The 24,906-nt window shown below is 47.7% G+C and overlaps 2 protein-coding genes across 3 annotated transcripts in view; one reads left to right on the top strand and one right to left on the bottom strand.

Annotated features, from left to right (window-relative positions):
- Positions 1 to 1,038: 1,038 nt before the first annotated feature.
- cdc27 (cell division cycle 27) lies at positions 1,039 to 20,149 on the top strand. Of its 2 annotated transcripts, none has more exons than XM_030057762.1 (20): positions 1,039 to 1,194; positions 6,187 to 6,262; positions 7,090 to 7,237; positions 7,789 to 7,914; positions 8,243 to 8,340; positions 8,818 to 8,963; positions 9,055 to 9,275; positions 9,553 to 9,652; positions 9,941 to 10,050; positions 10,561 to 10,660; positions 11,085 to 11,268; positions 11,375 to 11,547; positions 11,718 to 11,870; positions 11,960 to 12,040; positions 12,453 to 12,580; positions 15,674 to 15,791; positions 16,262 to 16,390; positions 17,263 to 17,337; positions 17,572 to 17,701; positions 19,704 to 20,149. In XM_030057762.1, the coding sequence occupies exons 1-20, from the start codon at positions 1,168 to 1,170 to the stop codon at positions 19,790 to 19,792; spliced, it is 2,412 nt and encodes an 803-aa protein (XP_029913622.1). In that variant the 5' UTR covers positions 1,039 to 1,167; the 3' UTR covers positions 19,793 to 20,149. The 2 variants fall into 2 exon arrangements, with proteins under 2 accessions (XP_029913622.1, XP_029913623.1); XM_030057763.1 differs by having other exon boundaries at positions 19,707 to 19,857.
- Positions 20,150 to 21,826: 1,677 nt separating this feature from the next.
- The window catches only part of maptb (microtubule-associated protein tau b), a 13,678-nt gene continuing 10,598 nt past the window's right edge, over positions 21,827 to 24,906 (bottom strand). The window contains 5 exon segments of the mRNA XM_030057800.1: positions 21,827 to 21,951; positions 22,047 to 22,277; positions 23,645 to 23,754; positions 23,832 to 23,913; positions 24,117 to 24,209. Coding sequence (XP_029913660.1) covers positions 21,919 to 21,951; positions 22,047 to 22,277; positions 23,645 to 23,754; positions 23,832 to 23,913; positions 24,117 to 24,209 — 549 coding nt within the window. The 3' untranslated portion in view covers positions 21,827 to 21,918.

Here is a 24,906-nt window from a genome sequence, read left to right on the forward strand (position 1 = left end):
TCAATAAAATACTCATCTCATCTCATCTCAGGGGGCACCACTGTCTTGGTGGTCTTTATTTACAAGGTATTAATTACATTGTATATCAATAATCATAGATGAAGTCTAATAAACAGTTAAAGATTAAGGTGAAACAGGTGAGAACTGAAAACATGATAATATGGAAATATGATCTATATAACACGGTAACATAATGTGAGTAAATACAATAATATAACAATATTATGCTGAATTATATTTACACACATTATTATATGACATTAAATTGATATATTTAAACATATTACAATAACAAACATAGAAAAGGCATCTTTCCCAAGCATTAACACTAAAATAATGTAATTTGGGTTTAAATCTCTGAACTTGGGTTTGCTGAACCATGATGACTCACATCACATCAAGCAAATCACTCCAAATGAGAAGGAAAAACTAAATAAATGGTATTTAAAAATCTTTTTATTTATTTATGGCACAAAATTCCATATTGCATGTATCTGTTTAGAAGTAAATATAAAAGTTCTACATTTATTCTGTTTTATATTTTTATTTTTTCTTTGTTTGTTTAATTTAAATTAGTGTTTACCTTCTGTCATAAACATGTTAAGGAATGTTTGAGGTCAGTGACGCGCAGTCGCCGGCAGGGGGCGACATGGCGGCCTAACCTCGCCCCGCCGGCAGGGGGCGACATGGCGGCCTAACCTCGCCCCGCCGGCAGGGGGCGACATGGCGGCCTAACCTCGCCCCGCCGGCAGGGGGCGACATGGCGGCATAACCTCGCCCCGCCGGCAGGGGGCGACATGGCGGCATAACCTCGCCCCGCCGGCAGGGGGCGACATGGCGGCGTAACCTCGCCCCGCCGGCAGGGGGCGACATGGCGGCGTAACCTCGCCCCGCCGGCAGGGGGCGACATGGCGGCCTAACCTCGCCCCGCCGGCAGGGGGCGACATGGCGGCGTAACCTCGCCCCGCCGGCAGGGGGCGACATGGCGGCGTAACCTCGCCCCGCCGGCAGGGGGCGCGCTGCTCCTCCTATTTCGCTCAGGGATGTTCGGCTTCGCTCGGCTCCTAACGGTCGGCGAGTTCAAATCTTCGTGCGTCCGGCTGCCGAGGCCGAGGTGAAGAAAGACCCGAGAAATCCAGAGGAAAGCGGACGGACGGTCGCGGCGGGATGACGGTGCTGCAGGAACCTGTCCAGGTAAACCTGTCCGCTCACTCTGCTGTCATGTGCGGGACGCGACGCGTTTTTAAAGCCGAGCTGAGGTCTGAGTTCCGGGCGGAGCAGCTCCTCCAGCCCGCTGTGTGAGAGCCTGTCCGCCGCAGGCCCCGCAGCCCGCCGCTAGCCGCGGGCCGCTAGCCGCTCCGACGCGGACCTGCCTCCCGTGTTTATCAGCGTGAAGCGGCGCTGCCGGAGCCCCGGGGCCGGCGGGGCTGCTGCCGCACCAGGCGACAGCACCAGGCGCTCACATGGAGCTAGCTCTCCAGCTAACGGCGGCTCGGACAGAGCCGGGGATCAGCGCAGTGTGCGGGGCCGGCGGGACGCCAGCCTCCGTGTCAAAAACACATCAGTTTCATGTCGCCTTGCTCTAAACTCAGATCACAGCCTGAGCAGAGCCTAACCCTGACCTCACTGCGGGCACTTAAAGCAGCTCCGGCCTTCGGGGTTCATCCCTTACGCCAACATGCGCCTTTTGGGATGAAATTACAACTTTTACAGCGAGTTTGACTGTGTGTGTGTGTGTGTGTGTGTGTGTGTGTGTGTGTGTGTGTGTGTGTGTGTGTGTGTGTGTGTTGAATGTACCAGGGGACAGTGTTGACCTGTTGTCAGTTGGAGGTGCTGCTGTGTGTCTCTGGGTCACCGGGACACCGAGCCGTCACAGTGTGACCGGAGCTCGGCCTGACGACACAGCTAGCGAGGCTAACAGCTAGCGAGGCTAACAGCTAGCGAGGCTAACACCACAGCTAGCGAGGCTAACAGCTAGCGAGGCTAACGCTGAGGAGCCCGGGCAGCCGGCAGGTGGCGCCGCGGCGAGCCTCCCGGCGGCCGGTTCAGTCCTGAACTCTGTAAGAAAATATAAAAAGTGTTGATGTCGTCTCGGAGGAGCGGCGGAGCGGCGGGCCGGGGTGTCACGGTGCTGGACCCGGGCTAACCATAGGGGCTAACCGTGCTAGCCTCCAGCTGGGCTTGCTGCTAACGCAAGCTAACAGCTAGCTGCTCGTTAGCACTCCGGAGCTAACCAGACACGGCTGAACAACATCAGGCAGAAAACATGACATCTGCTTAACAGTCAAATACAAGCAGGCTGCTGTTATAATCAGCTGCTTAACACTGGTGACACGGGAACTGGTGTCTTAATTAACAACAACAACACACACACACACACACACACACACACACACAGTTGAGTTGGTTACCACTAACATGTAAACAGGTCAGTTGTGTGTATCAGCTGTTAAACAGCATCAGTCCACAGGTCATCAGCCACATGTGTCCAAGGGCCACAGTGTTTTATGCAGACACTGTGGGGAGCAGACTTTCAGATGACAAAATGTAAATTTATTTTGGCCTGTTTAGCCTATTTTTGGTTAATATTCTCACTTTTTACTAAACTGCTGTTTTGTTTGCCTGTATCAGTGTGAACAGACGTAAAAACATGGGAAATATGCAGTAATAACCAGATAGTGAGGTCGAAAATGTTGTCAGAAGAGCGCTGCAGGCAGTGATGCTTCACATCTGGAACTCAGGAAATGTAAGTGCCAAACTGCAGAAGTCTGAAGTCTCCAGCAGACTCAGCAGGCAGATTTTCAGGTCGTATCATGTTTTTGAGTCCCGGATCGGATCATTTTTCAGATCAACATCAACAACAAATACAAAGATAACAAGACAAATAACCTTGATTGCATTTTTTTGTAAAGTGCTTCAGGAAATTTTACCCATGAAATGAAGACAACATTAAGCTTAAGATGCTGATGTATAAAAAAAAAGTGCAATTTGAGGCATTATACTTTCTTCCTTTAAACACAAACTGAATTAAAAATGCGTTATGACGGTATCTACATGCACCGCTTTTCCACCATTCTAGTGAAATGCCGCTTGCCTCCTGGGAGGATGCTGCCTCTGTTTGGATGGTGTCAGCCAACGCCGTCTTGTCTGTGGACTCGCTCCCTAAAGTCTCCTTAGAAAGCTCCTCCATGGCCGACTTCTTTTGTGGTAGACTTCTCTGAGGCCTTGCACAAACAATGATTTGATCCGTTAAACTTTTTTTGCCATCATGTATGAGCTTATGGGGAGGCAGCTGTAGCAGCTCTTGCCTGGTCTTAAGCACATGAGCTGCTGTTGTGCTGCAGTGGAAATAGGAAACCACCTTTCTGACCTTTCCAAGGAGGCAGTGCGTCTGGTTCACTGGTTCCCTTTGGAGAAGCTGAGCTGGTCACGTGCAGCCCAGTCCAGCCTCATTCGCTGCATGAACTCGGTTTTCAGTATTATCCAGGTGACCAGGATTTTGCTTCCCCTCTGCTGCTCCTGTCAGCTCCTGCACTATGACCCCTAACCCTAACCCACCAGGGGGCGTGTCTGCGCCCACTCTGCGGCGAGGGGGCGAGCGGTCACTGTCAGCTTTCTGTGGTGAGGCCAGCCGAGGATGCCATGGATAACTCCTCTACAGTTGTTTTCTTTTCCTGTTTTATAATTATGGCATGATCTTCGTATTGAAGTGGGTGTGCGAGGGGATTTCGTAACGTGGCTCCAGCACTCGTCATATTTTTAAAGCCTTTGTTCTCCACAGCGGAGTTTGGCCTCAGACTCTGCTGAGGAGTCTGCAGCTGTCAACATCCAATAGATTTGCTAATCGCTTCAGCCCGGCCTGATCCTGTGAGGAGGTGTTGCACGGTCACTGGCACAGCAGGCTCAGGGTGACGCTGCTTCATGTTGGTGGCCATGCTCAGTGGATCTCCCTGCTCACACGACTTCCTCTTGGCACGGTGCCAACACGCCATGACGCTTTTGTCCTCCAACCTTCGTCACCCTTCCTTCATCATCTGAAGTGCTGCCATGCTGCGCTTGTTTGGTGTTGGGAGGAAACACGCCTTAATCACGTGTACACACAACTGTTTTTGTGTGTGTGTGTGTGTGTGTGTGTGTGTGTGTGTGTACTCAACCAGTGATTGCATCTCAGACTAAAACACAGCCAGTCTGTGGTTCATGTGCGTCTCAAACTGTGGTCAACCACAGCACAACCACTGTCGGCTGCTGTTCAGTGACAAGCAGCCAATCAGATGCAGCTTTGAGAGTGAGGTCAGCCTGGCTCCTGCATCAGGTGGTGTGGCTCCTCACCACCTGGGGGTCCAACATACTTATATAGGCTCAATAAATTATTTCTATTCAAATTATTTCTGTATCAGTTGTCTTTGTTACTTCAGTATACGGAAAAAACGCTCTGCCACCTCACATTTATGAATAATAAAGTGATGTCACACACACCTGGCCTTGTAGCTTTATAGTACACCTGTGATTCTAGGTGAACTCAAACATGTTACCTAGAGGGCTGAGGTGTAACTCCAGTGGTGAGCCTCATGTCTGGCAGGTTGACACCTGAAGGTGATGTGTTGAATATTTTGGGTGATTTGGCAGAGCCGGGGTCAGTGGTGACGGTCAGCTGATGTGAAGCCCGCCAGGCTTCGACACAGCCACCACCTGTGGACTCATCCAACATGTCCCACATACGGTCCTGTGTCATGGGACACGTGTGTTGACTGGACCCCAGATCCAGAAGTTCAGATGTTTCCTCCAAAGACCACAAGAAAAACAACGAGACACCGTCCTCTGAATGAAAACATGAAACACTTTGCAAATGACCACATGAGGACAACCCTAACTCTAACACCTGGAGGCACTAGTGCTGGGTATCGTTTCAGATTTCAAGAATCGATTCGATTCCGATTCACAAGATTCAGAATCGATTATCACGATTCGATCCGATTCGATTCGATTCGATCTGATATTGCCGATCCGATTCGATCCGATATTGATTTGGTTAGTTTTATTAAAAAGCATTTTGAGCTGTTACTGAGTTACATGCCTGTCTAGTTATGCAAGACATTAATACTATTATTATATTGTGTCATTTGACAACAGATTAATATAGGTATTGATAATTAAAATGGCTGTAAGACTGGTAAAAAAGGCTAGGACCACCTTTTGTTGCCCAGACTTGGTATGTTGTGTTAGTGTATGTTTATGAGTTGTAGAACATAATAAATTATCTTGCAGGAGTAGATGGTTACCAGTAAGCGTGAGTCAAATAATTTAACAATATGTTAAATTATTATTTGTTTTAAAAATGTAAATTACTTATCAAACAGAGCTAACAATTCAGCTACCAATGAATGAGCTGTAGTATGCATGTGATAACATGGTTTGAAAAATAAGCCGAAGTGATACCTCTTCTCTGAATAGACAAGCTAAGCCAGTGTGCTGCTGTTAGCCAGTAAAAATAGCACAGAGTGGGAACTCTTCACTTTGTACGCAATCTATGTCAGTGCGCTGCGGTAGCCCGGAGAGTTTCTCTGCGTTTTGGACTCGTGCGGTGCCGGTGCAGGTGTTGTAATGTTTTTTCTTGGTGGTGCAGGTGAAACCACTGGAGCGGTTGTGCCACCCAGATTTGCTTCCCTCCATGTAATTTTCCCTAGACATACGTTCATATTCCACACAAAAACAGCATTTATATATATATTAAAAGATCGATCTTTCGGCGCACAGATCGATCCATGGGAATTTAGATGAAGATCGATTCAAAATCGGAGGATCGATCTTTTCAACACAGCTCTAGGAGGCACACCTCAGAAAAACTCATCACAAATCTCCCGCTCCACAGCTGTCCCATTCATTTAACTGTGAATGCTGCCCTGAACAGCAAGCCGCGCTCATATGTCTGTCCACCACTGCTGTTGCTATTTATGCAACGTCAGGAATGTACTGTTATGTGGTATTGTTATGTTGGTACTGTTATGTGGTATTGTTATGTTGGTACTGTTATGTGGTATTGTTTTTGTTGTTGTATGTTTGTGACGTGATATTCTCTTGTCATGTACAGTCAGTGAAGACGAATTTCCCCTCGGGGACCAATAAATCAAATCAATCAATCTGTGTGTGTGTGTGTGTGTGTGTGTGTGTGTGTGTGTGTGTGTGCAGGCTGCAGTGTGGCAGGCTCTGAACCACTACGCCTACCTGGATGCTGTCTTCCTCGCTGAGAGGCTCTACGCAGAGGGTGAGACAGTTACTCCTGTCTGTCTGTCAGTGACCTGTCTGTCTGCCTGTCTGTGTCTCAGTGCACTTGGAGGAGGCCCTTTACCTGCTGGCTACATGTTATTACCTGTCTGTCAGTGACCTGTCTGTCTGCCTGTCTGTGTCTCAGTGCACTCGGAGGAGGCCCTCTACCTGCTGGCTACATGTTATTACCTGTCTGTCAGTGACCTGTCTGTCTGCCTGTCTGTGTCTCAGTGCACTTGGAGGAGGCCCTTTACCTGCTGGCTACATGTTATTACCTGTCTGTCAGTGACCTGTCTGTCTGCCTGTCTGTCTCAGTGCACTCGGAGGAGGCCCTCTACCTGTTGGCTACATGTTATTACCTGTCTGTCAGTGACCTGTCTGTCTGCCTGTCTGTGTCTCAGTGCACTCGGAGGAGGCCCTCTACCTGCTGGCTACATGTTATTACCTGTCTGTCAGTGACCTGTCTGTCTACCTGTCTGTCTCAGTGCACTCGGAGGAGGCCCTCTACCTGCTGGCTACATGTTATTACCTGTCTGTCAGTGACCTGTCTGTCTGCCTGTCTGTCTCAGTGCACTCGGAGGAGGCCCTCTACCTGCTGGCTACATGTTATTACCTGTCTGTCAGTGACCTGTCTGTCTGCCTGTCTGTCTCAGTGCACTCGGAGGAGGCCCTCTACCTGCTGGCTACATGTTATTACCTGTCTGTCAGTGACCTGTCTGTCTGCCTGTCTGTGTCTCAGTGCACTCGGAGGAGGCCCTCTACCTGCTGGCTACATGTTATTACCTGTCTGTCAGTGACCTGTCTGTCTGCCTGTCTGTGTCTCAGTGCACTCGGAGGAGGCCCTCTACCTGCTGGCTACATGTTATTACCGGTCAGGGAAGCCCTACAAGGCGTATCGGCTGCTGAAGGCTCACAGCTGCTCCACGCCGCACATTCGATTCCTGCTCGCCAAGTGCTGTGTCGAGCTCAGCAAGTAAGACCACACACACACACACACACACACACACACACACACACACACACACACAGCAGGTCCTGAAGGGTCTTCTAACAGGTCCCATAGATCAATTTGCCGTCGTGTAATTCACTGGAGATGTAAACAGGAGTGTGATCAGTGAGGAGGACCAACAGGCTTCTCCACTGTGTTTAATGAGCACCTTGTAAAGTTTAGATTGTACGGGCTCATTATTACAGTTTTGTGTCTCTCTCTGTAATGTGGCAAAGTTATAACACCGTTTCTCTGCCCCGGAACTCAAACCATTTTCTGATGCTACCAAAAATATATATCTTAATAATGAAATGAACACCATAAACATGCGATGACTAGTCCACTAACAGCCTCTGTTGACGAGGAAAATGTGTGGTCCTTGGCAGCCCTGCGTGTTGGTAACGCCCTTGTAGATCTGTATGTACATAGATACACATATATTTAGTGAGATATTTAGTATTTATTGAAGTATTTTCAAAGTCTTCATTTGTTTTGTTTTTATTTTGTGCTAATTTGTCTGTCTACCTGTCTGTCAGGCTTGCAGAGGGAGAGCAGGTTCTGATTGGAGGAGTGCTAAATAAGCAGAAGAGTCAAGATGACATCATCACTGAGTTTGGAGACTCCGCCTCCTTCACCCTGTCACTGCTGGGACACATTTACTGGTACACACTGAGCCTGAGCCTCATTTACTGGAACACACTGACTCTCTCAGGGGTTTCAAATCCATGTTCAGTTCAGGTCTCGACCCCCTAAACTGAGATCCGATTCTAAATGACACTAAATTTAAAAACGTTTGAAAATTAAGACCCTGATATGTAGAAAGACGAGGAAAAGAGTGAAACGAGCTGCGCTGTGCTGCTGATTTCACTAAAACATCACATGACCTGTCTCTCTCTCCCATCTCCGTTTCTCTTGTCTGTCTCTCTCTCCTGTCTGTCTCTCCTGTCTGTCCGTCTCCCTCCTCTCTCTCCTGTCTGTCTCTCTGAGCAGTAAGACAGATCGTGTTGCTAAAGGTGCCGAGTGTTTCCAGAGGAGTTTATCTCTGAACCCATTCCTCTGGTCACCTTTCCAGAACCTCTGTCACCTAGGTAACACACACACACACACACACACACACACACACACACACACACACACACACATACACACACACACTGTGTTGCTCTGACAGGTCCTCAGACAGCAGCATAAATAATATTGATGATGATGATGATGATGGTGATGGTGATGATGGTGATGATGATGATGGTGGTGATGATGATGATGATGGTGATGATGATGGTGATGGTGATGATGGTGATGATGATGATGGTGGTGATGATGGTGGTGATGATGATGATGATGGTGATGATGATGGTGATGATGGTGATGATGATGATGGTGATGATGATGATGGTGATGATGATGATGATGGTGATGATGATGGTGATGATGATGGTGATGATGATGATAATGGTGATGATGATGATGATGATGGTGATGGTGATGATGGTGGTGATGATGGTGATGGTGATGATGGTGATGATGATGATGATGATGATGATGGTGATGATGTTTGTTCCCAGGAGAGAAACCAGACCCAGATCAGGTCTTCAGGTTGTCTTCTCTTCAGAACTTCTCTGTAGCCCCGCCCCCTCCTCCTGTTAGCCCCGCCCAAAACTCCTCCCACCGCCTGGACACTGCACTGATGGAGACTCCACAGGACACACTGGTATGAAAATCAAACACACACTCTGATCATCAGATTGCTCAGTCTGATAATCAGATTGATGATTTCTGATTCTAGAATGTTTTGTCTTCAGGAGCTGAATCGTCTGAATCTAGAATCATCCAACGGAAAGCTGACGTCTGATTCGTCCGTTTCCTACATTGACTCCTCCCTCATCTCCCCGGATACCGGCTCCCTGCTGTCCAACACCGTCTCCATTGGATCAGCTGGCTCCCTGCTGGCCAAACAGAACAAACCTAAGAGTGGGCGGAGCTTACTGGGGGGTCCAGCTGCACTCAGCCCGCTAACACCCAGGTACACACACACACACTCACACACACACACTCACATACTGCTGGGTTTGGGCTGAGTGTCCACGCTGCTGCGGTGTATTCAAGGTGACGTCACCTGCCGCCGTATCAGCCAGCAGCTAAACGAAACCCACCTGAGGGCCGCCGCCGCCGCCGCCACGCCCACGACACGAGACAGGAAGTCAAGCAGTTTGCTCGCTCATTTTGAGCTCAGTTCAAGAGTGATGCAACACTTTGTGTGTGTGTGTGTGTGTGTGTGTGTGTGTCGTTGTTGTTTGTAGTTTTGGTATCCTGCCCCTGGAGCCCAGCCCTGGAGACCCCTCATATCTACAGAACTACTCTGCTACCATGGAAACACAGCCGACTGCACCCAGCAAGAAGGTACACACACACACACACACACACACACACACACACACACACAGATTAACCACCAGGCTGGCCAGCAGCTGTTGCCTGGTAACAGGTGTCACTTCATTATGGGATGTCCCAAACCTGTCAAGGAGAAGCGGTGGCCTCCGGATGTGGACTGAGATGACACTCTCCTGTGGCTCAGGTGTTGCACCTGTCCCAGCAGGTGGAGCCTCAGGACACAGACGACCCTAACCCGTCTGTCTCTCTCTCTTTCCTCACCTGTCTGTCCTCTCTCCTGACCTGTCTGTCTCTCAGACTGTCTCCAGGATCAGTCAGTCGAAGTCTGTCTTCAGTCAGAGTGGAAACAGCAGAGAGGTTCTACCAATCCCTTTCAACCAATCACAGAGCTCTGCCCCTCACACCAGGTAAGCACAGAGCCAGTCAGAGGGCGGAGCTTTGTCTCAGGTGTTTGCAGCTCTGTTGGTCCACAGTCTGTTTGAGGTGGAGCTTTGTGACCTGAGCCCAGACGGAGCTGCTGTTGGTGTCGGGGCTCAGAGTCACTCAGAGACAGGAAGCAGATCTTATGATGTTTCTGTTGATTTAATTTAGGACCATGTTTCTGCTTTTACTGTTTTATTCTTTTATTTGTTTGTTTGAAGTTTTTTCTACATTGTTCAGTTCTAAGAGGCAGGAGGATGTGAGGAGTCTTGTTGTGTTTTATCTTTATTCTTTTTTTTTCTCCTGTTTAACTGAAGTAACTGCTCTGGGACCAGCCTCCAATCACCACAGTCTTATCTCAGACAGCGTCATGTAGATTATCATTATTAATGTTATTATTGTTCCAGAAATGACTTTGAGGTCATTCTGAATCCCAGAAAGGTTTTTGTGCCAGTTTCCTGGCAGCTTGTCTGGCTGATCACCTGTCTGTCTCTCAGTGGCTCCCCTCAGGTCCTCAGTCCCAGTCTGTCTGCACCTCCCAATGTTCAGCCCAGAAGAAGTTCCAGACTGTTCACTAGTGCCAGCTCTACTGCAAAGGTACTGCATTACTGTAATATTACTGCAAAGGTATGGCAAGGCAAGTTTATGTGTACATTTCAGCAACAAGGCCATCAAAGTGCTTTACAACATAAAACAATATCAAAGCAACACAAGAAAACATACATAAACCATGAATAAAAAGAAGCTAAAAGGACAATAAGATGATGAAACAGGACATTAAAAGTTAGTTACTGTATTATTACTACATTAATACAGTTACTGTATTATTACTACAAAGGTACTGTGTCACTGTAGTACTATGGCAAAGGTACTGCATTATTACACTACTGCTACAGTTAATCACAGTACTAATGCATTATTTTTCATAACAATTCAAGGTTTAAATCTCCAAAGCTTTCTTATCCGTCTGTCTCTCCCTCTGCCTGTCTGTCTCTCCCTCTGCCTGTCTGTCTCTCTGCAGGAGAACAGTAAGAAGTTGAAGATGAAGTTTCCTACGAAGATTCCCAACAGGAAAACTAAATGTAAATCTGCCAAGACGTCCAACAGCAGCAACCTGAACGAGAGCCTGGACATCCTGCGCCTGGATCCCAGCATCCCCAGCATCCCGGACGCCAAGCTGCCCCAGTACCAGAGGGCGGCCGCAGGTACACAGTGCTACTGCTGCTAGTATTACTACTGCAGCAGTGGCAGCAGTAGTAATACTAGTTTACTGTGCTCTGTGTGTGTGTGTGTGTGTGTGTGTGTCTGTAGACAGTGTGATGGCGTTGCTACGGGAACTGGGCCGTGGTTACCAGGCGCTGTGCTCCTATAACTGCAGAGAAGCCGTCAGCATACTGAGCTCTCTGCCGCCCCAACACTACAACACAGGCTGGGTGCTCACACACATCGGCAGGGCTTACTTCGAGCTGGCAGAGTACACACAGGTAACACACACACAGGTAACACACACACACGTGTACGTTTGATCGGCCGTATATGGCCTCTAAACATCAATCACTTTGATCAGTGACCTCTGCCCTCCAGACTGTCAGGCACAAAGTGATGTGTGGTCTGGATTCAGGTTCATAACAACACCTGATAACTTTGTCCTCAGGCAGAGCGAATGTTCAGTGAAGTTCGTCGTATCGAGTCCTACAGAGTTGAAGGGATGGAGATTTACTCCACCACGCTGTGGCACCTGCAGAAAGACGTGGCGCTGTCTGCTCTGGCCAAAGACCTGACCGACATGGACAAGAACTGTCCTGAGGTAAGAAAGTAGACCCATGCTGCAGAACGTACAGCCAGACTGTCAAAGCTACACTCTTCACCTGTCGCTCTGCCTGTCTGTCTCTCCAGGCCTGGTGTGTAGCAGGAAACTGTTTCAGCCTGCAGAGGGAGCACGACATCGCCATCAAGTTCTTCCAAAGAGCCATCCAGGTATGCTATTGTTACCATGGATACCAGGGGGTGGGGTTAGTCAGTAGAGTATAGCTAAAGAGTTTGAAATAGTATTTAGTCTGTGTTAGTCTGTGTTGTAGCCCTAGCTCAGGTCATGCATGAATGCTTAATGCTGATTGGTTTAGCAGTGGAAGCAGATCTACCTGTACTGACTAAATGTTTAACTTCTGTTTCCTGGCCAGAGGAGAAAATCTGACCTGACACTGCAGCTGCAGCGTCACGGGACATGAAAACCAAAAAAACACTGCAGCTGAAAGTGTTGAGTCTCTTTGTGTTTCTGAAACAAAACGCTGCTTCCTCAGCTCACATATATTAGCCATCGTTCTGTTAACTTCCACCAGCTGGAGTAAAGCAGAGCATTGTGGGATACCCTTCTCTGTGTGTCGCCCAGGTGGATCCAGGTTTTGCCTACGCCTACACTCTGTTGGGTCACGAGTTTGTTCTGACAGAGGAACTGGACCGAGCGCTCGCCTGCTTCCGCAACGCCATCCGAGTGAACACCAGACACTACAACGCATGGTGCAGTACTCAGACACTCCCTCTCCACCTGCTGCTCACCTGAGTGTGGGCTTCCTCAGCAAAATGAGGACTAATTTCACAACACACTGATTTGATCCAGAAAAACTGATCTGACCTTTCAATATAGGATTTTAATCATTATGAATATAAATGTATTGATTTTTTTGTTAATATTTTAATGTTTTTTTCTGGTAATTTTCCAGAAACGTTTTACTAAGGTTTTGGTGATTTATCGGTTACTGTTTACTTGTGTTTTTGCAAGAAATCAAGTGAATTATTCAAGTGAAAGTACCTGAAAAAAACAACTTGGAATTTGGCAATACTTACAGGTGTTCACCCAGTCAGGTGTGTTGCTTAGCAGCCAGTACAAAGCTCTAAGCAGCAATGCTGGAGGCCAGGCCCATTCTGTGAAGGCACTAGGATTCACAGTGAGGAAATTTATATTTAAACATCAGATCAGTGCTGCAATCTCTTGATATAAGGACAGAATTACTTCAAATGCTGTACTCAGCTTTTTCAAAGTCAACTTTGGGATCAGGAAAATGAAACATTTTGAAGACATTTGATATAAATAGAGGTTGACCACATAAAAATACAGTTGAAATACCATAATAAATACATGAATCACCCAAGATGCAGTGAGGATGCATTATGATCCGATATTTGAGCCAGATACTCCAGAGGGTCCTGTTGGGTTCGGACTCACTTTGACAACTTTTGTCTCCTCCAGAAGATTAGGGCTGGAAGTAGGGACTTGTTAACATGTTTTCTTAAGCTACAGGGCATATCAGCAGCTAAATCACTCGTCTCCATGGCTGAGTTTTTCCACTTTGAAAATGCCGTGTGCTCAGGACATGCTTAAAAATCCAGATCCAAACAAGTCAGGTTCATGTCATAAACCTGAGGAGCCCGGCTCCTGTCAGCAGACGGGGCACTTTCCCTGTCATGAGCGAAATGCCTGCTTCATATGAACAGGATTAGTTTTATTAAGATATTCACTGAAAAAAATTTGTTTTACATGATCAGATTATCAAATAGTTTTCACAAGTGTCACGGGACGGGACCTTTGGTTGTGTGAGCAGAGCTCTGGTGACCAGCTGGTGAGGGGCTGCATGAACGACTGGACAGGGACTTTAAGCTAGCCAACATTCAGGCAGGCAGGGTTATTTCCCAGTCAGACTGCTGTAAGGAAAAACATTAATACAGAAGCCCCGCCCCTGACAGGAAGTGACATGTGCTCTTCAGTGTGATCGGATCATGGTGTGGACACTGGACATGCAGATTAACAGCAGATGGACATGTAATCTGTATTAAACATATTCCAGACGCATGTTAACACCAGGTGGAGAGTCACTACAGAAACTACAGTACATAGTAAAACACACCGTATACCAGACATGTCAAATATATATTTATACTGTACACAACATGCCACTGTTTCAGTACCAGATGCTACATGAACAGCCAGTTTGGATATCAGCTGATCAGGAGCTCAGCCTGTTAGCTTGTTTGTGTTGAGTTGTCACTTACGGGTCACAGACTCCCACTGTGATTGGTGGGAACCTTTGACCCTTATAGACCAACAGTGGCCAGGCTCCAGCCTGAGGACCTTCATCTGTAAAGGACCAGCCCAGTGATTCTGAATGTTTGAGCTGCTTACTGCAATTTCTATCATACGGGGGAAGATTTCACCACATAGAATCAAAATGTGAGTTTTTGGTTGAAACATTCGCCTCATAATGTTCTGCTTCTGTAGCCAACAAAGTCCTGAAGAGCGCTGAGGACTTTGTTTCGCTCTGTTCGTTGTTGAGGAGTGTTTTTTTCCCACTCCACCCCAATTGGAAAAAGTCCTGAAAAGTGTGAAGGCTCTGAAAGTTCATGTTCATATCGTAGTGGAATGAATGGAGGAAAGGGAGGAGGAGTGATGTGGCAGCTCTGAAAGCCCACTGCTCGCTCTGGGAGGAGAGCAGAGGAACGTGAAGGAGAGGAACCTCTGGACATGGAGAAGTAGCGCTGGGTATTGATTCAAATTTCAAGAATCGATTCGATTCCAATTCACAAGATTCAGAATCGATTATCACGATTCGATTCGATCCGATATTGATTTGGTTCGTTTTATTAAAAAGCATTTTGAGCTGTTTCTGAATTACATGCCTGTCTAGTTATGCAACACATTAATACTTGTATTATATTGTGTCATTTGACAACAGATTAATATAGGTATTGATAATTAAAATGGCCTTTTGTAGCCCAGAGGAGATATGATGCTCAAACACTTGGTATGTTGTGTTAGTGTATGTTTATGAGTTGTAGAACATAATAAATTATCTTGAAGGAGTAGATGTTTACCAGTAAGCATGACTCAAATATACTCAAATATAATTTAACAATATGTTAAATTATTATTTGTTTTAAAAATGTAAATTACTTATCAAACAGACCTAACTATTCAACTACCAATGAAGTAGCAGGAGTATGCCTGTGATAACACAGATAAGTCAAAAAAATAAGCCAAAGTGATACCTCTTCTCTGAATAGACAAGCTAAGCCAGTGTGCTGCTGTTAGCCAGTAAAAATAGAGCGGAGTGGCACCTCTTCACTTTGTTACACAATCTATGTCAGTGTGCTGCTGCAGCTGGAGAGTTTCTCTGCCTGTTGGACTCGTACGGTGCCGGGGCAGGTGTGGAATGGTTTTTCTTGGTGGTCCAGGTGCAGGTGAGACTGGAGGGGCTGTGCCACCCAGATTTGCTCCCTCCATGTAATTTCCCCCAGACATACGTTCATATTCCAGATAAAAACAGCATTTATATAAATATATTAAAAGCTCGATCTTTGGGCGTACAGATCGATCCATGGGAATTTAAATGAAGATCGATTCAAAATCGGAGGATCGATCTTTTCAACACAGGTCTGCAGAATCACTGGGATGGTCTGTTCAGTCAGGTCTTTAAATTGTTATGTGCTCTGTGTAACACAACCAGGCATTACAGCATATGGAAGTTAAGTAACATATACATAGCTAACATTTTCAGCTTGAAAACTTACCATATTTCTACACACATAATTTCTAATCTAGTGTTGTAATGTATACAGGTATGGTCTGGGGATGATCTACTACAAGCAGGAGAAGTTCAACCTGGCAGAAATCCACTTCAAGAAAGCCCTGAGCATCAACCCTCAGAGCTCCGTCCTGCTGTGCCACATCGGAGTGGTACGTTAGCGTGCAGCTTTTCCTTTGCTAATGCCACTTCCTCTTTAATGTGTGGTTTAGAGGTGTGGGAGCAGTTCAGTGCTCCCATTGGGCCGTTCCTCCTGTTACAAATAAACCACCCACTGGTAATGACAGGTGTGTTAGCAACGAAATCAACTGTCAGAGCTGTTCTGCTGCAAAGGACCAACTCCACATTAAAGCCTCTGGGTTCAGGATGGAGCTCAGAGACGCTCCTGCAGGGGGAACGTGGAGGTGGTGCAGGTGGAGGTGGAGCAGGACTTTTGTCCATATAGTGACGTTAGCATGTGGTATTTTTCATTGGTAAGAACTGCTGAGTCAATATTTTGATCAACTGGCAAATGACTATTGTATGTGTGCTCTTGTCTGCATTGTGCTGTGTTAATCACTGGGAATGTTTTAACACAAAAAAAACACATGAAATGTATTGCTGTTACCTGATGTGTGTGCAGGTGCAGCATGCGCTGAAGAAGTCTGATGCGGCTCTGGAGACTTTGAACAGGGCGATTGGGATCGACCCAAAAAACCCACTTTGCAAGTTCCATCGCGCCTCCATCCTGTTTGCTAACGACAAGTACAAGGTATCAGTCTGTTAATATTGTTCATGTTAATATAGCAGCCATGAACAGGTTTGTGAACACGTGATGAGTTTTGAACAGTGGTGTGGTAATCCAGAGGAATAACAGCATCATTTTATTAGTGACACTCGTCTTTAGACAGGAGAGAGTTGGTGCAGTTCTGCATTATTTCAGGGTTATTGCCCCTGACGGCCCTCAGGTCTGTGTTTTACATGAAGTCTCCATCACTGCTAAAAAAAAAAAAAAAAAAAAAAAAAAAAAGGTCAGTAGAATTGCAGCCCTCTGCGTGCACCGACACATTCCACAACATCAGCTGCGTGCGCAGGTGAGGCAGGTGAGGCAGGTGAGGCTGCCCATCACGTGCCTCAGGCTGTGACAAGACTCAGGTCAGGTTGGTCTTCCAGGATGAGTCTGTCCTCGTCCAGCAGCCTGTACCTGTGATCACAGGTGTGCACATGTGACTCATGTACACACCTAATTAATAACATTAATAATCACAACATTAATAATCACAGAGTTAACCCCCTAAACTCACCACCTCCCACCATGTGCTGTTGCTAACGAGCGGTCAGCTGCTTCCCTCTCCAGGTGGAGCACCTGTCTCACCTGTCTCACCTGTCTCACCTGGAGTCAGTCAGTCAGCAGTTTTGCAGAGTCTGGGTCCTCAACTTGAGTTTTGTTTTTTTTTGTCTGAACAGAGCGAGCTGCCATGACATGTTATTTAGCAGTGGTGTCATGTTATTTAGTAACTGTGTCACATTGAACATGCAATTGGGTTAATTCTCCTGTCAGTGCCTTTGAGCAAGGCACTGGTCTCTGAGCGCTGTCCAGTAGTTACTGATCTGTCTGTCTTTGTCCACCTGTCTGTCTCTCAGGCTGCTCTGCAGGAGCTGGAGGAGTTGAAGCAGATCGTCCCCAAAGAGTCTCTGGTTTACTTCCTGATAGGAAAGGTGACTCTGACCTTTGACCTTTTACCCTTAAAATCCAGTGCAGTGTTGACATTCATGATGTCATATGTCATGCCGGGTTCTTATTGGCTATCCTGCTCATGCAGTCTGACAAATCACAACCCGAAATTCCTCTTGATTTGTTAAAGATGCAGTCCGTGTGGTTTGTCCTGTCCTAACACCAAGCTGCCTGTCTGTCTCTCTGCCTGTCTGTCTCTCTGCCTGTCTGTCTCTCAGGTCTATAAGAAGCTGGGTCAGACTCACCTGGCGCTGATGAACTTCAGCTGGGCGATGGACCTCGACCCCAAAGGAGCCAACAACCAGATCAAAGAAGCCATAGACAAGAGATACCTGCCGGAGGATGAAGGTGAGCCAGGACGACACACAGACAGGCAGACAGGCAGACAGACAGGACGGACAGGCAGACACTGACAGACAGACACAGACAGACAGACAGACAGGCAGGCAGGACGGACAGACAGACAGGCAGGACGGACAGACAGACAGGCAGACAGACACAGACAGGCAGGACGGACAGACAGACAGGCAGACACTGACAGACAGGCAGACAGACACAGACAGGCAGGACGGACAGACAGACAGACAGGCAGACACTGACAGACAGACAGGCAGACACAGACAGACAGACAGGCAGACACTGACAGACAGACAGACAGACAGACAGGCAGACACTGACAGACAGGCAGACACAGACAGACAGACAGACAGGCAGACACTGACAGACAGGCAGACACAGACAGACAGACAGACAGGCAGACACTGACAGACCGTCAGACACAGACAGACAGACAGACAGGCAGGCAGACACTGACAGACAGACAGGCAGACACTGACAGACAGACAGACAGGCAGACAGACAGGCAGACACTGACAGACAGGACGGACAGACAGACAGGCAGACACTGACAGACAGACAGGCAGACACAGGCAGACACTGACAGACAGACAGACAGGCAGACAGACAGGCAGACACTGACAGACAGACAGACAGGACGGACAGACAGACAGGCAGACACTGACAGACAGACAGGCAGACACAGACAGACAGACAGACACTGACAGACAGACAGGCAGACACAGACAGACAGACAGACAGGCAGACACTGACAGACAGACAGACAGACAGGACGGACAGACAGACAGGCAGGCAGACAGACAGACAGACAGGCAGACACAGACAGACAGACAGACAGGCAGACACTGACAGACAGACAGACAGGCAGACAGACAGGCAGACACTGACAGACAGACAGACAGGACGGACAGACAGACAGGCAGACACAGACAGACAGACAGACACTGACAGACAGACAGGCAGACACAGACAGGCAGACACAGACAGACAGACAGGCAGACACTGACAGACAGACAGACAGACAGACAGGCAGACACTGACAGACAGACAGACACTGACAGACAGACAGGCAGACACAGACAGGCAGACACTGACAGACAGACAGGCAGACACTGACAGACACAGACAGACAGACAGACAGGCAGACACAGACAGACAGACACTGACAGACACAGACAGGCAGACAGACAGGCAGACACTGACAGACAGACACAGACAGACACAGACAGACAGACAGAAGTCAGTGTTGTCCAGCAGGTGAAGTCGGGTTGGTGTAGGTGTGTGTCAGGTGTGTGTCAGTCACATGGTCCAGACTGAATCTGTGATGTAACAGTCACTTCCTGGTTCGTTTGAATCGTGGAGGTTTGTGACATCATCAGATTTGTTGATTTCTGTGGACGTTATTCAGCCAAAGACATGCAAGAGACCCCAACACAGCAAGGTCAGAGGTCAGAGGTCAGGCCTGTTAGAGGTCAGAGGTCAGGCCTGTTAGAGGTCAGAGGTCAGGCCTGTCAGAGGTCAGAGGTCAGGCCTGTCAGAGGTCAGAGGTCAGGCCTGTTAGAGGTCAGAGGTCAGGCCTGTCAGAGGTCAGAGGTCAGGCTTGTTAGAGAAAGTGGGGTTCTGAGATTCGTGAGGTCAGGAGCGTCGAGCTCAGACTGTCTGTTACCTGTCTGTCTCACCTGTCTGTTACCTGTCTGTCTCACCTGTCTGTTACCTGTCTGTCTCATCTGTCTGTTACCTGTCTGTCTCACCTGTCTGTTACCCGTCTGTCTCATCTGTCTGTTACCTGTCTGTCTCACCTGTCTGTTACCTGTCTGTCTCACCTGTCTGTTACCTGTCTGTCTCATCTGTCTGTTACCTGTCTGTCTCACCTGTCTGTTACCTGTCTGTCTCATCTGTCTGTTACCTGTCTGTCTCATCTGTCTGTTACCTGTCTGTCTCACCTGTCTGTTACCTGTCTGTCTCACCTGTCTCTCTCTCTCCTGTCTCTCAGCAGCAGAGGTGGAGGACAGTCAGGAGAGCAGTATGACAGACGCAGATGACACCCAATTACAGACGGCCGAGAGTGACGACGTCCTCTAGCCCCGCCCCCCCCCCCAGCCCCGCCCCAGACTCCTCTAATCCTCCCACCCCCAGCGCTAACCAACCACAGCCTTCTCTCTAAGCCCCTCCCCCTGGTATGACTTCCTGTCGCCGGGCGACGTTCTGACAGGAAGTAGCTGAGGTGTGACGTCTTCTTCAGTTTAGCTCCGCCCCCGGCCTCCCACCCTGTTCCATGATTGGCTGACAAAGAAGAGAAATGACAGACTGCTGCTCGCCCCGTAGCCCCGCCCCTCCTCCTTCCTGTTCCTGTGTCATCGAGTTCTGACAGCAATGTTTTTTATGTTCTTTTTATCATCGGTATGGTAATGAATCAATAAAACATTTAAACCCCGCCCACCTCTTCTTCTCTGCTCTTTTATTGTGACGGGAACCAGCCAATCAGCTTTCAGAGTTTAGACTGTCAGCTGATCCATACAGGCCACATGGAACTGCATCCCTGCCTTCCAAATCGCATACTTATACTTATACTCGCATACATACTTCCACTTTGTACTTTTAGTGTGTACTGCAGCTGCCCTTACCAAGTATGCAGTGAAGTATGCAGTGTAGTATGCAGTATGCAGTGTAGTATGCAGTGTAGTATGCAGTATGCAGTGTAGTATGCAGTGTAGTATGCAGTATGCAGTGTAATATGCAGTGTAGTATGCAGTGTAGTATGCAGTGTAGTATGCAGTATGCAGTGTAGTATGCAGTGTAGTATGCAGTATGCAGTGTAATATGCAGTGTAGTATGCAGTATGCATGCTGATTCTTTTTCCCTGCTAAACAGTATGGCAGTGTGAGTATTGGAACGCAGGGCATGCCTTGTGTGATTGTTACCATGGCGACCAACGGGGGTTACAGTGACATGAGTTACCATGGCGACCAACGGGGGTTACAGTGACATGAGTTACCATGGCAACTAACGGCTGTTACAGTGACATGAGTTGCTACCATGATAAAAGACATTTATCACAAACTGAACCTGAGGTGGCAGTTTGGAGCAAAGAGAAGCACACGGCCAAGAATCTGGGTTATTTCTAATATTGGTAGTAGAACCAGTCGGTTCCTGAAGGTTCCTGAAGGTTCCTGAAGGTTCCTTACAGTCCGCTGCAGAAAGGTTCCACCCTGCACACACTCACCTGGGCATGGAAACTGTTGGGAGGTCCAGTTCATCAGGTGAGAACCGAAAAGAAAACATCTGAGCTGTTCCTGCACGATGTCAGACAGAACACACTGTGTGTGTGTGTGTGTGTGTGTGTGTGTGTGTGTGTGTGTGTGTGTGTGTGTGTTCACCACCTGCGGGTACACACCTCACATCAAGTTTCCCTGTGCTCCAGGTGTGAACCCGTCAGGTGGGCAGCGTTTTAACAGACGTGAGAAACAGAACCTGCAGAACCAACAGAATGAATTGTGGGAAATGTTCTTCCTGGTCAGGGGGCGGAGCTTCTCAATGAGACACGGCGGCCGGATTCAAGTCAAACTTTATTGGAACAAAGCAGGTGAAGGTGAACAGCTGAGGGACCAACAAACTGCATTCTGGGAAATGTTCTGCTAACAGGAAGTCATTCATTCAGTACAGCGAGAGAGAGCCAATCAGCATTCAGAAAGCACAGGAGGGGCGGGACTACAAGAATTTCTGTGTTTGTGTGTGTGTGAGAGAGAGTTTGTGTGTGTGTGTGTGTGTGTGTGTGTGTGTTTGAGAGCAGGTGTGTGTGTGTGTGTGTGTGTGTGTGTTTGAGAGCAGGTGTGTGTGTGAGAGAGAGGGTGTGTATGTGTGTTTGAGAGCAGATGTGTGTGTGTGTGTGTGTGTGTTTGAGAGCAGGTGTGTGTGTGTGTGTGTGTGTGTGTGTGTGTGTGTTTGAGAGCAGGTGTGTGTGTGTGTGTGTGTGTGTGTGTGTGTGTGTTTGAGAGCAGATGTGTGTGTGTGTGTGTGTGTGTGTATGTGTGTTTGAGAGCAGGTGTGTGTGTGTGTGTGTGTGTGTGTGTGTGTGTGTGTTTGAGAGCAGGTGTGTGTGTGAGAGAGAGAGAGAGATAAAGGAAAAGAAGGAAGGACGATGTGTTTTTTCTTCACTGCTTTTTTCTCTTCTGTCAGTTTCCATGGTAACCACTGGGGGTCTGATCCAATCACAGGCCTTGTTCGGTGAGGGAGGAGGAGACCTGACAGGAAGACAAGGAAGTTCAAAGGTCACACAGTCAGGATCTCAGCCAATCACAGCCCAGACGCTGACCTTTACCTTTACGCCGTCTCTCACCTGGTCGCTCAGCGCGTCGAGGGGCGGAGCTTCACCTGCATTGAGGCTGGCACAGGAGGAGGCGTTGCTGACATGCTGGGGGGAGGAGTGGGCGGAGCCGGAGTGGGCGGAGCCAGAGCGGACGACGATGTCGGCGCCGTGGTCGGTTCGAGCTCGAGCCGCTTCCTTGAAGTTCAGCTTGTGACTCTCGACCTGGGAGGGCAGGAAGCGCTGATCAGGGTTATTGATCACCTGATCAGACACAAACACACCTGATCAATACACTGCTCAGCACCGCTGCCACGACGCTTTCTAATGGGTTCACATGGGGTTCTAATGGAGTTCTAATGGGGTTCTAATGGATTCACATGGGGTTTCTAATGGGGTTTCTAATGGGGTTCTAATGGGGTTTCTAATGGGGTTCTAATGGATTCACATGGGGTTTCTAATGGGGTTCTAATGGGTTTCTAATGGGGTTTCTAATGGGGTTCTAATGGGGTTCACATGGGGTTCTAATGGGGTTCTAATGGATTCACATGGGGTTTCTAATGGGGTTTTTAATGGGGTTCTAATGGGGTTCTAATGGGGTTCTAATGGATTAACATGGGGTTTCTAATGGGGTTCTAATGGGTTTCTAATGGGGTTTCTAATGGGGTTCTAATGGGGTTTCTAATGGGGTTCTAATGGATTCACATGGGGTTTCTAATGGGGTTCTAATGGGTTTCTAATGGGGTTTCTAATGGGGTTCTAATGGGTTTCTAATGGGGTTTCTAATGGGGTTCTAATGGGGTTTCTAATGGATTCACATAGGGTTTCTAATGGGGTTCTAATGGATTCACATAGGGTTTCTAATGGGGTTCTAATGGATTCACATGGGGTTTCTAATGGGGTTCTAATGGGTTTCTAATGGGGTTTCTAATGGGGTTCTAATGGGGTTTCTAATGGGGTTCTAATGGGGTTCTAATGGATTCACATGGGGTTTCTAATGGGGTTCTAATGGGTTTCTAATGGGGTTTCTAATGGGTTTCTAATGGGGTTTCTAATGGGGTTCTAATGGGGTTTCTAACGGGGTTCTAATGGGGTTCTAATGGGGTTCTAATGGATTCACATGGGGTTTCTAATGGGGTTCTAATGGGGTTCTAATGGGGTTTCTAATGGGGTTCTAATGGATTCACATAGAGTTTCTAATGGGGTTTCTAATGGGGTTCTAATGGATTCACATGGGGTTCTAATGGGGTTTCTAATGGGGTTCTAATGGATTCACATGGGGTTTCTAATGGGGTTCTAATGGGTTTCTAATGGGGTTTCTAATGGGGTTCTAATGGATTCACATGGGGTTTCTAATGGGGTTCTAATGGGTTTCTAATGGGGTTTCTAATGGGGTTCTAATAGGTTCTAATGGGGTTTCTAATGGGGTTCTAATGGGGTTTCTAATGGGGTTCTAATGGGGTTCTAATGGATTCACATGAGGTTTCTAATGGGGTTCTAATGGGTTTCTAATGGGGTTTCTAATGGGGTTCTAATGGGGTTTCTAATGGGGTTCTAATGGATTCACATAGGGTTTCTAATGGGGTTCTAATGGGTTTCTAATGGGTTTCATGTGTTCTAATAGGTTCTACCTTCTTCTTCCCTCCCCCGGCCGTATGGCTCACGTTCTCCAGAGAACCCACTTTGGCCTGAGTGTCTTTGAACTCCACCTTCTCTGATTTGATCTCCACCTTCCCTCCACCTGCAGATCAAACATAAAGTTCAATACAAAATAAAACATTAAATATGAAACATGTGGATGCAGATGTTCTCTCTGACCTGGTTTGTGGTGGATGTTCTCCTTAGAACCGCATTTTGATGTCACACTGCTCAGATCCAACTTCTTATTAACAATCTGAACCTGCAGACAGACAGACAGGCAGGCAGACAGGCAGACAGACAGACAGGCAGACAGACAGACAGACAGACAGGCAGGCAGGCAGACAGATTACTACTGTGTGTGTGTGTGTGTGTGTGTGTGTGTGTGTGTGTGGTGATGATGGTCTGAGTGACAGCAGATACAGATGTGATCAATAATCAGCTGATGGGTTTGATCAGACTTACGTTTCCTCCTCCAGGTGTGTGTTTGATGTTGGCCATGGATCCGCATTTTGATTGGACGTTTTTCAGATCCATTTTCTTGTCCTGGATCTGCACCTGTTGTCATGACGACCAGCAGACACAAGCCTGATCAATACAGCTGATCAATACAGCTGATCAATATCAATACAGCTAATCAATACAGCTGATCAATACAGCTGATCGATCAGTACAGACGCAGGGACACGTTTCCCATTTTGCCGTTTTCATTTTTTGTGTGTGTGTGTGTGTGAGTGTGTGTGTCTGTGTGTGTGTGTGTGTGTGTGTGTGTCTGTGTGTGTGTGTGTCTGTGTGTGTGTGTGTGTGTGTGTGTGTGTGTGTGTGTCTGTGTGTGTGTGTGTGTGTGTGTATGTCTGTGTGTCTGTGAGTGTGTGTGTGTGTGTGTGTGTGTGTGTGTGTGTGTGAGCACCTTGCCCCCTCCAGGTGTGTGTGTGAGTGTGTGTGTGAGTGTGTGTGTGTGTGTGTGTGTGTGTGTGTGTGTGTGTGTGTGTGTGTGTGTGAGTGTGTGTGTGTGTGTGTGTGTGTGTGTCTGTGAGTGTGTGTGTATGTGTGTGTGTGTGTGTGTGTGTGTGTGTGTGTGTGTGTGTGTGTGTGTGTGAGTGTGTGTGTGTGTGTGTGTGTGTGTGTGTGTGTGTGTGTGTGAGCACCTTGCCCCCTCCAGGTGTGTGTGTGTGTGTGTGAGCACCTTGCCCCCTCCAGGTGTGTGTGTGTGTGTGTGTGTGTGTGTGTGTGTGTGTGTGTGTGTGTGTGTGTG

Source organism: Myripristis murdjan, chromosome 8 (genome assembly GCF_902150065.1).
Source record: "Myripristis murdjan chromosome 8, fMyrMur1.1, whole genome shotgun sequence".
In the NCBI taxonomy this organism is placed as follows: domain Eukaryota; kingdom Metazoa; phylum Chordata; class Actinopteri; order Holocentriformes; family Holocentridae; genus Myripristis; species Myripristis murdjan.